A 17,131-nucleotide genomic window follows, 5' to 3' on the forward strand; every position below is an offset into this window, starting at 1 on the left:
TTTTGTATTTATTTATTTTTTAAATCAGAATGCTTTGAAGAAAATAAATAAAAACAGTTAATACCTCACCGATCGCTTCTGTTCACCATCAACCCGGGTCCCTTGCCGATCTCTAATTTCTAGTCATATTTAGGCCGAGTTCACACGAACGCGTGTGACCCGTGCTCGTGCTGCGGCAACACATAATCGCCGGCCGTAGGTCAGCTGCATGGGATCGCAGACCCATTCACTTTAATGGCTCCGCGATCCGCCCGTTCCGCTAAAAGATAGGACATGTTCTCTCTTTTTGCGGAACAGAGGTACGGGACGTAACCCCACGGAAGCTTCCGAGGGGTCCCATCCCGTGCGGCCGTTCCGCAATTCCAGATTTGCGGACTCATTGAAGTGAATGGGTCCGCATCCGTGATGCGGAATGCACACGGAACTGTGGCCGTGTATTGCGGCCCGCGATTTGCGGGCCGCAATACGGCCACAGATCACACACGTTCGTGTGACCTAAGCCTTAAAGTTAAAATGTGCCTGCTAAACCAATCAAGTGATGCACTATGGTCGCTGATTGGCTGAACACACATTTCTGTATGTAGAGGGGCCAGGAAGTTCAGAGGTTGACCGGGGCTTGGGAAGCATCAGAGCAAGAGTGGCAGAGGATCGGTGAGGTGTTACTTTTTTATTTTCTTAAAGCATTTGGAGAGTTTTATTTTTCTTTAAAAAAAAAACTTTGATGTGTTTCCACTTTTCAACCACAATCTAAGCTAAAAACTAGAAGTATCTTCTCATTTATTTCCTTTACAAAATAGAAGACAATGAGAGAAAGACAAGGGGGATGGGGGCGGACACTACTGGCACTATAACTAATGGGGACACACTCCCGGCATAATAGGGGGCATTCTGCTGTCACTATTCAGAATGGGAACTGCCTTTTAACTTTAAAGGGACACTTACATCAATTTTTTTTTATCATATATTAATAGCATATATGGAATGTATTGCACTTGTGGCAGATCTGTATTTTTCTATGATTTTTATTGCACATCATAGGGACATAGACAAGGATGAATGAGGCGTGTTTGCGATTAAGAAATGGTTGTTACTGGGAAGTGTAGCTATAAGAGGCTGATGGTCAGTATCCATGCCATTATGGCTGACAGTTAGACTTTATATACTGTATGTATCAGGCCATGTACAAAATACCTTTCTGGGAATATTTTTTTGTTTATGTATGTACATATGACTTAAAGTGTAACTGTCATATTTTTTATTTGCTAGTTTATTATAGCTAGGCAGGTATACCTGAGTAGTCTGTCAATGATTGCCAAAAGATCTGTAATTACCTTATAATAACGGCCTTCATTAATGTCCCTTGTCCCTTTCCACTGGTCCCTTAGGCTACTTTCTCACTAGCGGCATGGACCTCCGGCAGGCTGTTCTGTCGGGTGAACAGCCTGTCGGATCCATCCTGCTGCTAGTGTGAAAGTAGCCTTAAAAGACCATTGCTAGGGCTTTTCTGTCTTCCCTTTAGAGTAAACAGAAGAAAGAGGGGTGATCCTTTATGCTCCATGCCTGCATTAGCCTACTTTCACATTAGCGGCAGCCTTCTTCGGCAGGCTGTTTAGGTGGGTGAACAGCCTGCCGGATCTGTGCTGCCGGTAGTGCACGCGTGCCGCTGTAGGTCCTCTCCGGCCCCATTGACTGTAATAGGGGCGGGACGGAGGTCCAGTGGCAGCACGGCAAACATGACAAGAGGCTTCCGGAATAAAACTACGGAACAGCCTGCCGGAGAAGGCTGCCGAAAGTAGCCTTAGGCGTCAGAGGGAGGAGGCGTGTCTCTCAGTAATCCAATCTGATTGGCTGGCAGGAAGCTGCTGGCTACAGCAAGTGTGTATGTGAAGTGATGGAAGGCAGTTTTGGCCTCAGAGAATCGGCAGAGCAGCCATCTTGAGAAAATTCTCATATTGTAGAGGTTAAAACAGCTGTAACTAAGGGAAAAGCTCAAGGAAAACAGTGGTATGTGAAGAAACTAAAGATTGCTTTATGCATAATGCTACAGCAGCAGTAACATATGCCAAAATTGATTTTTTGATGAAAACATGACAGTTACAGTTAATAATCGGTAACTTTATAATAATCTAATGTTCCACAGAGAACGCTCTTAGCATAAATTAGTCCTAATCACACTTATAGAATTTCAGCTATGTTGGTAATGGCAAGGCAGGGAGCTCTGCTCAAATTCTAGGACACTGAATTCCTAGTATGTCTGTCGCTTTTCTGGCCATTTAAGGACAATAGGGCAATACTTTAAGTAATGTGATTTCCAAGTGGGTTGAAGATTGTTAAGAACAAGCTTAGATTTATGGCTCGAATGGTTGAAAGAATGTCCAATGACGTAAAAATAACCTTTTAACCTTTTACACTGTTGGGACTTTAAGTCGGGCTGGAAGAAGCTCAAGAAAAACAGACACATATTTCCTACCATAGGAAGACCTCATAGTCCTCCTAATAATAAGATCTCATTCAGATCGGCCTATAGTACCAGTATTTAAAAGTGTCGTCCAGCCGGTAATTCCGGTAATAAAAAGAAAAAAAAGACTAAGGGGGAGATTTAGCAAGATTGGCGCTTTCTGCTTGATATCCCCTGCACTGCCGGAAAATGCGCCTAATTTATAACGAGGAGCACACCTTGTCATAAAATAGGCGCATCCTCCTGCAGTCCGTACGCCTAAACAGAGATCTACGACAGACTAGAACTGCCGTGGATTTCTGGATTAATTTACGCCAGAGAACTGGCGTAAATGAAGATAAGTTTGTCGCTGCAGCTGGTCACACACCCGTCCACCCCCCCCCCCCCCCCCCTTCCCACAGCTCCTTTTAGAAAAGTGACGAGGATGGCAGATCTGACAATTTTTTATCGCTGTTAGAAAGTCACACCTGCGACTTTTTAACGTTACTTTTTAGACATAAAAGGAATGATAAATTTCCCCTAAGAGCTTTTAAAAAATAAAAGTAACTCCCATCTCCCTGATCAGTATGATCCATTTCATCTAGCATGGAAAGATGAGCTAATATGTTTCTATCCCTTAGGCCCCTTTCACACGGGCGAGTTTTCCGCGCGGGTGCAATTCGTGAGGTGAACGCATTGCATCCGCACTGAATCCGGACCCATTAATTTCTATGGGGCTGTGCACATGAGCGGTGATTTTCACGCATCACTTGTGTGTTGCATGAAAATCGCAGCAAGCTCTATTTTGTGCGTTTTTCACGCAACGCAGGCCCCATAGAAGTGAATGGGACTGCATGAAAATCCCAAGCATCCGCAAGCAAGTGCGGATGCAGTGCGATTTTCACGCACGGTTGCTAGGAGACGATTGGGATGGAGACCCGATCATTATTATTTTCCCTTATAACATGGTTATAAGGGAAAATAATAGCATTCTGAATACAGAATGCATAGTACAATAGGGATTGAGGGGTTAAAAATTTTTTGTTTTATTTAACTCACCTTAATCCACTTATTCGAGCAGCCGACATCTCTTCTGTCTTCTTTCTTCAGGACCTGGGTAAAGGACCTGTGATGACGTCACTGCGCTCATCATATGGCCCGTCACATGATCCATCACCATGGTAAAAGATCATGTGATGGACCATGTGATGAGCGCAGTGACGTCACCACAGGTCCTTTACCCAGGTCCTGAAGAAAGAAGACAGAAGAGATGTCGGCTGCTCGAACAAGTAGATTAAGGTGAGTTACATTATTATTATTTTTTAACCCCTCCACCCCTATTGTACTATGCATTCTGTATAAAGAATGCTATTATTTTCACTTATAACCATGTTATAAGACAATCTACAGCTTGGGTTTGGGTACCAAACATGACGATTTTTCTCACACGCGTGCAAAACGCATTACAATGTTTTGCACTCACGCGGAAAAATCGTGCATTTTCCCGCAACGCACCGGCATCTTATCGGGGCAAAAAACATGACGCCCGTGTGAAAGAGGCCTTAATTTAATATACAGTATTTCAATACCGGAAATAAACGGATCCGTTATGATTTTGCACATCAGGATGCATCCGTTCCGTTAGGATGCGTTTGTGTGAAATTAAAACAGAAAAAAATTGATCAGTCTCTAAATAAATTGAAAGTCAATGAGTGACGGATCCGTTTTTTTTGGGCTCCTAAAACAACTGATCCGTCACCATCGACTTACATTGTTTTCAGTGCCGGATCCGTTTTTTTTTTTGTTTTTATGACCGGACACAAAACCGTAGCTTGCAGTGGTTTTGTGTCTGGTCACAAAACGGAACGCTGCCGGAACGGAAGACATCCTGATGCATCTCTTTCCATTCAGAATGCATGAGGATTAAAATGAAAAAAAAATTTCCGGTATTGAGATCTGGCAGACAATGCAAGTGTGAAACAGGTCTTTTCGCTTTCTAAGACGCAATTGCTTCCCCCCAAAAGCAAATACTAGTGAGCGCTTCCCAGTCTTTTCTGGACGCGGATTGTGTGCAGTTTTTCAGTGCGAATTTCGTGTAGGAAAAACAACAACGTCATATAGTACCAGCAAAGTGTATGAGATTTAACAAATCTAATGTACACTTTGGGGGTAGATTTATAATTTCCTGTGCGCCCAAAAAATGGTTATAACAGAAAATAACGGAATCCATAAGACGGAAGGACGGATCCGTTATGCTGCCCATAGACTTGTATTATGACGGAATGCAAAACGGAAGCCTTTAAAAGGCATTCTGTCTTAATAGAAGTCTATGGGGAAGCATAACGGATCCGTCTGGTTTCCGTTATGCAGAACGGAGAAAAAAGTCCTGTCGACAGGACTTTGTTTTCAGTCTTGCATAACGGGACCCAGACAGATCCGTTATGATTCCCATAGACTTCTATTAAGACGGATCAAAATGGAATGCCTCTAAAGGCTTCCGTTTTGATCCGTCTTATGGATTGCGTTATTTTCCGTTATAACCATGTTATAACGGAAGGCCATAACGGAATCCAGAACACAGATGTGAACCCACCCTAAGCTACTATAAAGGCTACCCTTGATTCTCTCAGCATAGGTATGGGACCCACCCTCCTCCCCACCCTCCTCTCTATGCACTGGCAGGGGACGAGTCTTTTAATCAAGTAAATGGTATGATCATTGTGATCTAACTTTAGTTCCATTCTCTCCCGCCAAAGTCTCTACTCTTGCGTACTTTGATGGGTGATGCTCGCGTTATCTGAAATTCCATCTCCCACTACAAAGAATAATTGGAGACATCCTTTCCTATTTGTGGCTAGTTCAATGGAGTTCAAGTGAAAACAGTCTCGTGCTAAAGAAAACTAAAGCACAACAGTAACCTGTCCAGTCCCCGAGAAGATGACAAACTGCACCAAACAATGGAGAGTTCATTAAGATCTATTTACAACTATAACAATTTCCGTTCTTTGTCTTTGCCTTCAATTACACCGAAATCTGACGTATATTTCCCTATTGCATGATACGAAAATGAAACATCCGTTGATGCCACCTTCTAATGACTGCTACGCTGTCATGCAATATATTCATCATGACATCATGATCATGCAGGCAACATACCAAGCTAAAAGAGTCAACGTAACAAACCTAACAGATTTCTCATAATTCAAAAGCCTGGGATTTTATTCTTTTAAAAGATAATGGAGGCATTTAGCAAAACTAGTGCTAAGGAGAAGAGAACTAGACCCACTGATCAGATCCGCTTAGCAGCTCAGTTTAAAAGATACCCAAAAAACAAACACAAATGGATGCCAACTGGAGGGTATCTATTTGCAACTGTATGAACAGACTTCAATGTTAATGGGCGTCTGTCAACAGATTTGTACCTGACACTGGCGGACCTGTTACATGTGCACTTGGCAGCTGAGGGCATCTGTGTTGGTCCCATGTCCCATATGTGCCCGCATTGAAAAAAATTATGTTTTAATATATGCAAATGAGCCTCTAGTAGCAAAGGTGTCTTTTTTTTAACTTGGGCATTTTTTTAATAAAACATTATATATATATTTTTTTACTATTTATTAGTCCCACAAGGGAACTAATAAATAGTTCTAGGGGACAGGTGATCGTCTCATCTCTTCTATGATACACTGTACTGCTTATGCTATACAGTGTATTATACTGTCAGTACTATACTGACAGGCACTATCAGGCTGCAGAAGAGAGGCACAGTCTGATAGACTACAGGCAGACCTGGGGGTAGGGTTGTTTCGATAACAAAATTTTGATTCGGTTTCAATACCATAAAAAAGTATTGCGATACTCGATACCACGGCAAAAAAATAAAACAACAAAAAAAGCTGCGTGCATTCCGCATTTTATGGAACGTCCGGCCCATAATCGAACAGTCCTATCCTATTTTTGGGGGGACAAGATGACTAAAAAGGATGGTGAATCGCATGGTTTTTATTTATTTTTTTATTATGGCGTTCACCGCATAGGAGATTTTTTTAATATTTTAATAGTTTGGACTTTTTGGATGTGACGATATGTAATATGTTTATTTATTTTTTTTTTTGTTTATATATTTTATATGTAAAATTGGGAAAGGGGGTGATTTATACTTAATATTTTGGTGTGTTTTTTTTTTTATTTTTTTATTTAATAACTATTTCCCCAATTAGGGGCTAGAACCTGGGATCTTTTAATCCCTTGTCCTATTCACCCTAATAGAGATCTATCAGGGTGAATAGGACCTCACACTGTCCCTGCTGCCCTGTGCATAGTACACACAGCAGCAGGGAGCTGACTATGGCAGCCAGGGCTTCAGTAGCGTCCTGGCAGCCATGGTAACTGATCGTAGCCCCGGGATTACACTGCTAGTGCTCCGATCAGAAGCTGCCATTGTCGCCAATGAGAGGAGGTGAGGGGACTCTGTAGCCACTGCCACCAATGACTTAATATTGGGGGGGGGGAGAGGGCGCACTGCGCCACCAATGTTTTTAATACTGGGGGGAGGGGGGGCGCCACAAATGATAGTTAACGTTTGATACAAATACAGCCGGTGGCAGAACCACATTGCCGGCACCCGACCTCTGACAGGGAGCTGGGATCAGCGGCAGTTAACCCCTCAGGTGCGGCCCCTGAGGGTTTAATTGCTGCGGACGCAGCGCCCTGTCAGAAGTTGGGTGCCGGCAATGTGGTTCTGCCACCGGCTGTATTTGTAATGCATTAAACGTTAATTATCATTGGTGGCGCAGTGCGCCCTCCCCTCCTCTTCGTTCCCATTGGTGGCAGTGGCAGCACAAGGGGGAGGTAGAGACTGCTTCCTTCTCCCCATGCTGCTGAGGGAACATGGCCGCGCTGAGAGCAGGGCGAATCCATGTTCTCTGATACTGGGCTGTGCAGTAGCACAGCCTGGTACCGATAGAAGCCAAATCCCGGTATCATATCGATACCGGGACGAAAGTATCGATTGGGTATCAAAAATTTGATACCCGAAACAACCCTACCTAGGGGCCTTCATTAGGACCCCGGCTGTCATTCTAAGACATTGAGCCCATTAAAGGTGTTGTCCCAGACATATCCCCATCTTCACCCCTCTGGCCCCTCTGAAATGAGGATCGCCCAGGGCACAGGCTTTTTTGTTTATATTTTTACACCACTAGGTGGAGGCTTCCGTCTAGCAGTTGTGCCGGTGACGTCACCAGCACTGATGGGCAGACTCTAGCGATGCCCTGGCCGTTTTACAGGCTGAAGCATTAGATGCTCCGATGCTCATGTAAGGGGGGTTGCCTGGGTGAAAATGGGGATATGTCCAGGTTCAACCACATTTACAACCTGCATTATAATCTACAGTTACATTTAAAGTTCAGAAGGCTTCAGAGCTAAAATCTGTAAGCATTTTTTGCAAATTATGCAAACCACTGTCAACAACGTTAATATCAACAAGATTGGAGAAATTGTAATTCTCTGCAGCTTTGTAGAGATGTTCTCAGAATAACTGCTTGTGGAGACCCCTTTAATACACTCAACATTGTCAGTTCTAATACCTTACCCTTAAAGAGATTTCTTTAGCATTGTTGCTTCTATCCTTAGTTCTAGGCTGTGGTCACATAACCATGTCCATGAGGCTCTTTCTTATTTCCCGTTATGTCCATGGTCATGTCAAAGCTGCAATAGGGGCAGTGATAGGGGAGTGTGTATATAACTAGCTGGTGGGAGGAGCTATAAACTAGCTGGGCGGTGTTAGGGGAGTGTGTATATAACTAGCTGGTGGGAGGAGCTATAAACTAGCTGGGCGGTGTTAGGGGAGTGTGTATATAACTAGCTGGTGGGAGGAGCTATAAACTAGCTGGGCGGTGTTAGGGGAGTGTGTATATAACTAGCTGGTGGGAGGAGCTATAAACTAGCTGGGCGGTGATAGGGGAGTGTGTATATAACTAGTTGGTGGGAGGAGCTATAAACTAGCTGGGCGGTGTTAGGGGTGGTGATAGGGGAGTGTGTATATAACTAGCTGGTGGGAGGAGCTATAAACTAGCTGGGCGGTGTTAGGGGAGTGTGTATATAACTAGATGGTGGGAGGAGCTATAAACTAGCTGGGCGGTGTTAGGGGTGGTGATAGGGGAGTGTCTATGTAACTAGCTGGTGGAAGGAGCTATATGAGCATATATTTTAAGAACCACAGTAATCCTAGAAAACCCCTTTATGTTTTTGGAGTAGGTGCTGACATATCCAGCAATGTAAGCGTTTTCCAGATTTAAAGAATATCTATTTTCACTTAGAAAGAAGACTGCAGTTAACTCCTTTGGACGAATGAACTTAAGCTGGTAGCATACACCAGCTTCCTCCCCAGAGAGTGAGATTAAAGGTCCACACATAATTACATAATGTCCCGGCTATTTTAGGATTTGCAGGCCCACACTGTCATTATTCTGGCTGTTTTAGTAAGAATTCCTCTTTGGAAGCGGACTTTTATAGGCCTTCTCCCTGGATAATCCGAAAACAGTTAACAGTCCAGGTGCAAAGGATCTGTATTAAACAGACACTTCAGTCTTCTGGAATACTTACAATGCTTTCAACATGGCTGTGACAGACACAAGAAAAAATATACATGTCCATCCACCCCATAACAGCTTTTTACAGTTTACATGTTTTGTCCCAGGCCCCAAACGTACTGGCTGCCAGAGATATACAACTGAGGACGAAGATACAATGGAATCACTGTGGCGGGACACAGGAGCCAATTGCTCCCTGCCCCTCCGTTCTCTCTCACAGGCCACAGGCAACTAGGCCTGAGACCTATGAGAAGTAGTACGGTGCAGGCGGGTCTTAATTGGCGCAATGACATCATCAGGCACCTGTGCCTAGATAGGCGGCACGCTGACTTCAACGCAAGTGCTTGAGAAGCCAAGCACTCATCGCTGCTTCACTGACAGCAGTTGGAAATCAGGTGAGTATATATTTTTTTTTCTTTGTCTGTTGGGGAAAATAGTACTGGGCAGCATGGGGGGGCAGGTTAAGAACTGGGGGCACAATAGGGGAGCACTATAAATACTGGGAACACTACTGGGGGGCACTGCAAGAATTGTGGGAACTACAGGAGGGTACTATAAGGACTGTGGGCACCATATGGGGGTACTTAAGAAATGTGGGCACTACATGGTGGCAGTATGAGGTCTGTGGGCACCAATTGGAAACACTATATGGTCTGGGGACACTGCAGATAAGCACTGTAAGGCCTGAGGCACTGTAAGGACTGGGGGCACAAAATCGCGCAGGGCAAAGGCATTTTCTTTGAGTTCCGGTGACGAACCGGGCTCTCCATAGGGCTGCCAGGCGGAGGCTTCCGCCCAGCAGTGAGCCCGGTGATTTCACTGGCACTGATGGGTGGGCTTTAGCGCTGCCCTAGCCTGTAAAACGGCTAGAGTAGCGCTAAAGTCCGCCCATCAGAGCCGGTGACGTCACCGAACACACTACTGGGTGGAAGCATCCGCCCGGCAGTGTGTTATTGTAAATAAAAGAGCCCTTGCCCTGCGCGATCCAGCGCAGGGCAAGGGAGAGCATCGGAGCATGAAATGCTAACATCAGGGGGGGGGGCTGCCTGAGTTCAGCTCTGAACCCGGACAACCCCTTTAAAGGGGTTGTGAGCAAAAGAGACGGTATCTAGTCCCAGGAGACATCACCGTCAGCAGTGCGAAAGAGGGGGAAGTACTGAGAAGACTATCTTCCCTCCACAGGTCAGAACATGGCAAGATTTTCAAGAGAGCCTGGAGAAACCCTTTAAGTAAGAGTGCAACTATGTAATATTACTAAATGCAACTAGCACTTCATGCTAGTATCCATTCTGCATAGCTACACATGTTACATAACCACAGGCTGCATTACTGATTACCTATATGGCATCTATAGTAACACAATAGATTGGTCATACCTAGATACTCTAATCCAAGTTTTTTGCAGGAATCTAGACAAGCCTGTGTGGCTTTTTCATATCCGTAGTCCCCTGGCCACAGCTTGGTGGTGATCCACAGCTCTTCTCTCTTCACTCCACTTTCGGATATAGCTTTTCCAACCAATTCTTCATTACCATACCGTTTAGCTGTATCAATGTGCCGGATACCACAAGATCTCAAGGCATAAAGCAGTGCATTGTGGGAATATCCTCCGTCATGAGACATCCCTAGGAGTTAAATGCAGCATTAGACAAGGACAGATACTTCTTTAATTAATGACTGTGAGAATAAGTAGTTACCTCCAGTATACTGCCTCTACATGACTCCTCAAATAGGGGTCATCTTGATTTTTTTTGGGGAGGCAAATGTTCATAATTAGTAGGATATGTATACAGGTGAAACTCGAAAAATTGGAATATCGTGCAAAAGTCTATTTATTTCAATAATGCAAATTAAAAGGAATTGCATTAATGCAGCTTAAAGTTAGAATTTTGTGAAAAGCTTCAATATTCTAGGCTCAAAGTGTCACAGTCTAGTCAGCTAAATAATCCATACCCCCTAAACAAAGGGTACCTGAGATTGTGACTTTGGGGTTTCATAAGCTGTAAGCCTTAATCATCCAAATTATACCAAACAAAGGCTTGAAATATCTCGCTTTGCATGTAATGAGTCTATCTCATATATTAGTTTCACCTTTTAAGTTGGATTACTGAAATATATGAGCTTTGCACGATATTAACATTTTTCGAGTTTCACCTGTATGCCACAAGCCCGGGAGGAGCAGAGGATATGGGTGTGGTAGTGGCTTTGGTTGCAACAGTTATTCACAGTGGCAATCCTCACACCAATGCTCCCGAGCAGTGACAGGAAGGTAAACCCTTTCTCCCCTCAGAGCAAAACATGATGCTGGGGTGCCCTTGGTGTTAAATTCTTTGGAGTACAAGGCAGGAGATGCAAGTGCTGCGGCCAGACAATGGTGCTGGAGTCAGTTGTAGAAAACAGATAAGTCTCTCTTTACTAAAATGCAGAATGGGCGTTGTAGTACATCCAAAATTAAACATTTCCAAACAATTCACAGTGCAAATCTTCCCTGATAGCAATGTATGGATATAAACAAGGATAGGGGTTGTAGTACTGCTTTCCTCTATCCCCCCACAGTCTCCCTCTGCAGAATCTAAGGCTGGCAATAAGGATCTTGCAAATGTGTCCGTAATTCCCAGCAGAGGTGTACAGGATTAAGATACAGCTGGCCAGGAGCGGGTCAGGTATGGAAGGTGCAGTAGAGTCTCTTAAACAGCAAATACCTTACTGACCGACTCCAATGCGCGGCCTTGCAGATTCAAAACCTTCTAGTGCTTTCTCTCTCTCTTCTGGAGGAGTACAGTAAAGTAGAGATTACTTTTTTGATGCACAGCAACAAGGAGTGAGCACATGTAGCTCCTCTCACTTCCTCAACTAGACTCACTCTACACTGAGCTAGGGGCAGACCTAAGTCCATCACCTAGCTTCCTACAGGGGCAGAGTCAGGATTGTTAACCCTGACTGATCCGTACTGGGTATAATACATTACACAACAGTATTAAACAACAAAAACAATTAGCAAGTACCCTATTCTGGGGTACTGCACATTCTTGATTAAACTTACAATGGCAACATGGCTGCAGGTTACTAGGCTATTGGTGGACATCACTCAATGCACTGCAGCTATTGCTTGACGTGTCCTCACAGACTTCCCTCTCTTCCTCCTCCCTGCGTTTACTCTGCACATTATACCTGTAATAACTTAGGAGCTCTCTTCTTCCTCTCGGGTTATTCTTTCTGGTCAAATCTGGTAATAGGCAGCAAAATGGAGCGCTCAGTATCCCCAGTATTAAGAGTGGAGTGCATGTATAGGGAAGACAGAGAAGGAAGCCTGTGAGGCACAGGTTTATCCAATAACTAAAAAACATGGAGTGATGTCAAAGAAGAATGCATCGTTTTGGAGTTTTTCCCTATAAAGCACAGTTACATGCAGCCATTTTCCTATTTCCCATGGGACCTTTAGACTACATAGCACATTTTAGGGTTACTTTCACATCTGCGCTTTGTATTCTGCTTTTGAGATCCGGCAGAGGATCTCAAAACTGGAGCAAAACCCTTCTGTTCGATTTAATACATCATGTATCCCATCCGTTCGGATGAGGTCGTATTAAAATCGAAACCGGATCCGACACTGAAAACAATGTAAGTGAATGGGATCAGTTTTTTTTTCGGCTCCATTGTTTTTAGTGCCGGATCCAGTTTGTTCCGTTTCACAGACTAGACACAAAACTGCAGCTTGCAGCGGTTTTGTGCCCGGTCAAAAAATGGAACAAACCGGAACGGAATGCATCCCAATCTGTTTTGTCCCCATTGACAATGCATGGGGATTAAATGAAAGCGTTTTGCTCCAGTTTTGAGAACCTCTGCCGGATCTCAAAACCGGAATACAAAGCACAGATGTGAAAATAGCCTAAAATAGTTTTGAAGGACCGCATAAAGTACAATAATTAATGGCCCTGGAAGGTTTCCTGACCCTACCAGGTCCATTTTACTAATTATGAAAGATCTGCTCTCCAAAAATACTTTTTCCCCAGAAAAAAGTGAACCCATCAAACAACTGCCCATATCTCAGCTTCTTGGACCCTTGTTGGGAGATGCAGAATTTTCGGTGCAGGAGTGCTTTATGTAAATGCAGTCTATGTGGTACAGGATGTGACAATGACATGGGTATGTATCAAAGAAATAGTGAACATATGGAGCGGACAAAGCGAGCGTGGTACTTCCTCTGCCAGTAAAAGGCTGGACAGGACAAAGAGAGAGGAATTATGTAATTGTCCCACTTCTATTCTTAGAGACAGGTTCTCAGCAGCGAGAGTTGGGCTCAGCTTGGTAGGATACAAGATCTGCTACTTCTCAGGGACTGGCTGTATAATACCCAGAGAGGGATGAATGAAAAGCATTCAGAGACTCTGCCAATGGGCACAAACCCTTCTTGTGCGCTAATGACTCTGGCAGAACATTCAGGGCAAGAAAACCTCCATTTCAATGTCAACTTGTCAAGCTTCTGATTCAGCAGCACCGTCACAGGGCACTTGTGTAGTACACCATTTGGCAAAAATAAAAATGTAGGCAGTCGACAAAATAGAAATCTTCTTCCCCTAAATAAAAGGTGAACCCTAGTCCTGGGTGAGATAATGGTAGAAAAAGCAGCGGACCTATCTAAGACAATCTCCCTATCATTTCCCCAAAGCAGGTGAGAACATCAAAGAAGATATCAGGTTTTGTCTGCTATAATTTTATACATGGGTGTCACCATCATTTAGCAATGGACAATCATAATTTTTAATTTTTTTTCACGATTCACATTTCCTTCTCTTCTTCTGATGTTCCACAGTGATGTATCAAAATATAGAGGAAAAGACATATGAGCCATAATGATCATCAAGGACACAGCAATGTGCGAAAGAAAAAGTCACTGAATGTAAGAGTGGCCCAGACCTGCGTGACCAAGGGTGGGGTGATGCTCACCTTATCCCCACCAATGGATCCAGTCTGTTGAGCTTCCAGGCCGGTAGTACCGCTCCCACGTGCACTGAGGACATCCATCAATGGGGGCACACATGACCGCTGCAGCCAATCACAGTCCGAAATAGTGACCTGCTCCCCTTAAGACACGTGTGACGTCACATGTGGCCTGTGGCCTGTGATTGGCTAATTGGCTGTCAAGTGTGACGCCGTTGACAGATGTTGTCTTCGGCGTACATGGGAGCTGAACTGGACCGGATCCAGCTGTGGGAATCAGGTGAGCATCACCCCCACCCTGGGTGTTCCGGGACTGGACCACTCTTTTAGTGTTGAATAACTTCTTTAAATCCTCAACTGTCACCAGCCATATCTTCTGTTAGAAGCTGAGGTAGTTACAGGGAAAGAGCTACAGCATAAAGGTCAAAACCCCACGAGAAAAGATACACCACCAGAGCTGTAGCAGAAAGGACACGTCCCCGGGCTACCAGCCTAGCAGAGCAACTGGATCAATGAATGGGAAGATCTCTGGCTCCATATCAGGTACAGGGCTGGTACTAGCTTTGTTAGAAGGAAATTGTCACAGCATAACTAACCTTATTTAAAGTGAACATGTCTGGTGGTTTCTGCTACATTTTCTGATAGAGGGAAAAGGCTGAGCTCTTACTCCCATCACCCCTGATAGTCAGTTGTTTGCAGAGGCCACGGTCCCTGTGCAAGCGCTGCTTCTTCAATGAGACAAACAGCTGTAATTAGGCTACTTTCACACTAGCGTTCGATCGGATCCGTTCTGAACGGATCCGATCATAATAATGCAGACGGAGGCTCCGTTCAGAACGGATCCGTCTGCATTATTTTTAGCATATAACAGCTAAGTGTGAAAATAGCCTCGTACGGATCCGTCCAGACTTTCAATGTAAAGTCAATGGGGGACTGGATCCGCCTGAAGATTGAGCCATATTGTGGCATCTTCAAACGGATCCGTCCCCATTGACTTACATTGTAAGTCTGGACGGATCCGCACGCCTCCGCACGGCCAGGCGGACACCCGAACGCTGCAAGCAGCGTTCAGCTGTCCGCCTGTCCGTGCGGAGGCGAGCGGAGCGGAGGCTGAACGCCGCCAGACTGATGCAGTCTGAGCGGATCCGCTCCATTCAGACTGCATCAGGGCTGGACGGCTGCGTTCGGGTCCGCTCGTGAGCTCCTTCAAACGGAGCTCACGAGCGGACCGACGAACGCTAGTGTGAAAGTAGCCTTACACTGCACCACTGCTGCAATCTAGATGCCATGTAGGAGGAGGCACAGCTTGTATGATCGCCACAACCTTCTCAAACTGGGAGTCAGGCTCCCACCTGAGGACAGTTCATCAATATCATGACACTGCACAACCCCTTTAAGGTTATACCTTGATTAATGTGAAGGATAAGAATCAGACATCATGTAATACATGACAATTACCCCTAGAGATTCTGCTCTCTCTGCAACTGTCGCACCAGGTGCAATGACGTTTACACTGTCTGGTCCTGTCAATCAAAGTGGCGAGGACGCAGCAGTTGAGGAGAGAGCAGAGCCTCAAGGTGTAATGGTAACGCCCCTGTTGCTCCTAGAGGCTCATTTGCATATATTAAAATTTCATTTTTCTCAGCAATGCGGGCACATATGATCATCGGACCAACTCAGATGCCTTCAGCTGCCAGGAAATCTGATGAAAGATGCCCTGTAATGGCCGCGTGGTATTGAAGGTGCTGCTCTGCCATAAACAGTACAGACCCACTAAACAGTGAGGTCTTATTCGTTTAATACGAGAGCACTGCACCGCACCCTCACATGGGTGCAGGTTTACAAATAGAAAATCCACACCGTTTTCGGTGCCTATTTTGGTGTATTTCCATACCAAAAACCACGTGTGTAACTTGCCGCTGATCTCACCGCAGATTGACATACTACAGAATTCAAAATCCGCGCCGGAGGTCAATTTCTACCCGGAAGAAAAAAATCTAAGTGTAGATGAGATTTGTCTAATCTGATACACGTTGCTGGTACTGTATTAGGGTTCATGCACACGAACGTATTTTTGGTCCGCAAGCGATCTGCATTTTTTGCGGGTTGGCTGTGGACCCTTTTTGTAGTTCAGATGCAGACCCTTTTTGTGGGTCGGATGCGGACCCTTTTTGTGGGTCGGATGCAGACCCATTGACTTTAATGGGGCCACAAAAGATGACGCTTGTCCGTTCCACGGCCCCACAACAAAATAGAACATGTCCTATTCTTGTACGTTTTACAGACAAGGATGGGACAGTTCTATAGAGGGCAGAACATTCCGTTCTGCAAAATGCGGAATGCACACGGCCGGCATCTGCGCTCTGCGTATCCACAATTCGCCGACCGCATAAACGCCAGTGACAGTGTGCATGAGGCCTTACGCTGCGGTTTTTCCACACGAGAATGCACGCAAAAAAAAAAACTCATGGTATCTGTAACATCTGCAGGCGGTCTAAAGCAGATGTCTTGTAAATTTGTTTAATCTCTGTACCAATTATTTCTATGTACATAGTATAGATCTCATCTTTATAATACTTCTCTCCCACCGATGGTGTGAATACTGACATTACTGCACCTTGATACAATCACATTAACGGAAGAGACGGCTGAGATTTCGCAGCAGCTCATTTGGAAAGTTCAGCACACGGCAATCTCTGAGCATCAAGCCCTAAACCCTTCTTTAATGCTTTCCAGAGGGAACGTACGAGGTTGCCTTTCTTCCTTCCATTCCCACCAATTTTCAGACTAGCCTTCACCTCGGCCAAATTGTTCTCAGATGCGCGGCTCCCAGAGGTCTCCTTGGAAACGGGTGAAAAGAGGCGGCTTTCTTCCATTGAAATCCAGGGCAACCGAGGGGCTGAGGGGGGCTCCTGACACAAATCAATTGCGATTTCTAGGGTCACTGAACTCATTTTGGAGAATATAATACGCCTGCCTGAGTGTGAAAGGGTTATATGTACTCACAAAGAAAGTCCCTCACCAACTTCAAAGGCCCCTTCCTCTCTACCCGGCCCCCTTGCTCCTTGTATGCTATCCGTACTATAGCTATTGATACCCCAGAGGGGAGCGTTCCTTACACAACACCCATCGTGGCAAAGAAAACACCGTCAGTATCAGA

The 17,131-nt window shown here is 44.8% G+C and overlaps 1 protein-coding gene across 3 annotated transcripts in view; it reads right to left on the minus strand.

Moving 5' to 3' along the window:
* Positions 1-17,131, minus strand: part of LOC122943108 (9,11-endoperoxide prostaglandin H2 reductase-like) — a 191,943-nt gene that overhangs the window by 150,761 nt on the left and 24,051 nt on the right. For all 3 annotated transcript variants that reach the window (XM_044300569.1, XM_044300568.1, XM_044300570.1), the window contains exon 3: positions 10,407-10,655. In XM_044300569.1, coding sequence (XP_044156504.1) covers positions 10,407-10,655 — 249 coding nt within the window. The remainder of the gene's footprint in view (positions 1-10,406; positions 10,656-17,131) is intronic.

Source organism: Bufo gargarizans, chromosome 7 (genome assembly GCF_014858855.1).
Source record: "Bufo gargarizans isolate SCDJY-AF-19 chromosome 7, ASM1485885v1, whole genome shotgun sequence".
Lineage (NCBI taxonomy): Eukaryota > Metazoa > Chordata > Amphibia > Anura > Bufonidae > Bufo > Bufo gargarizans.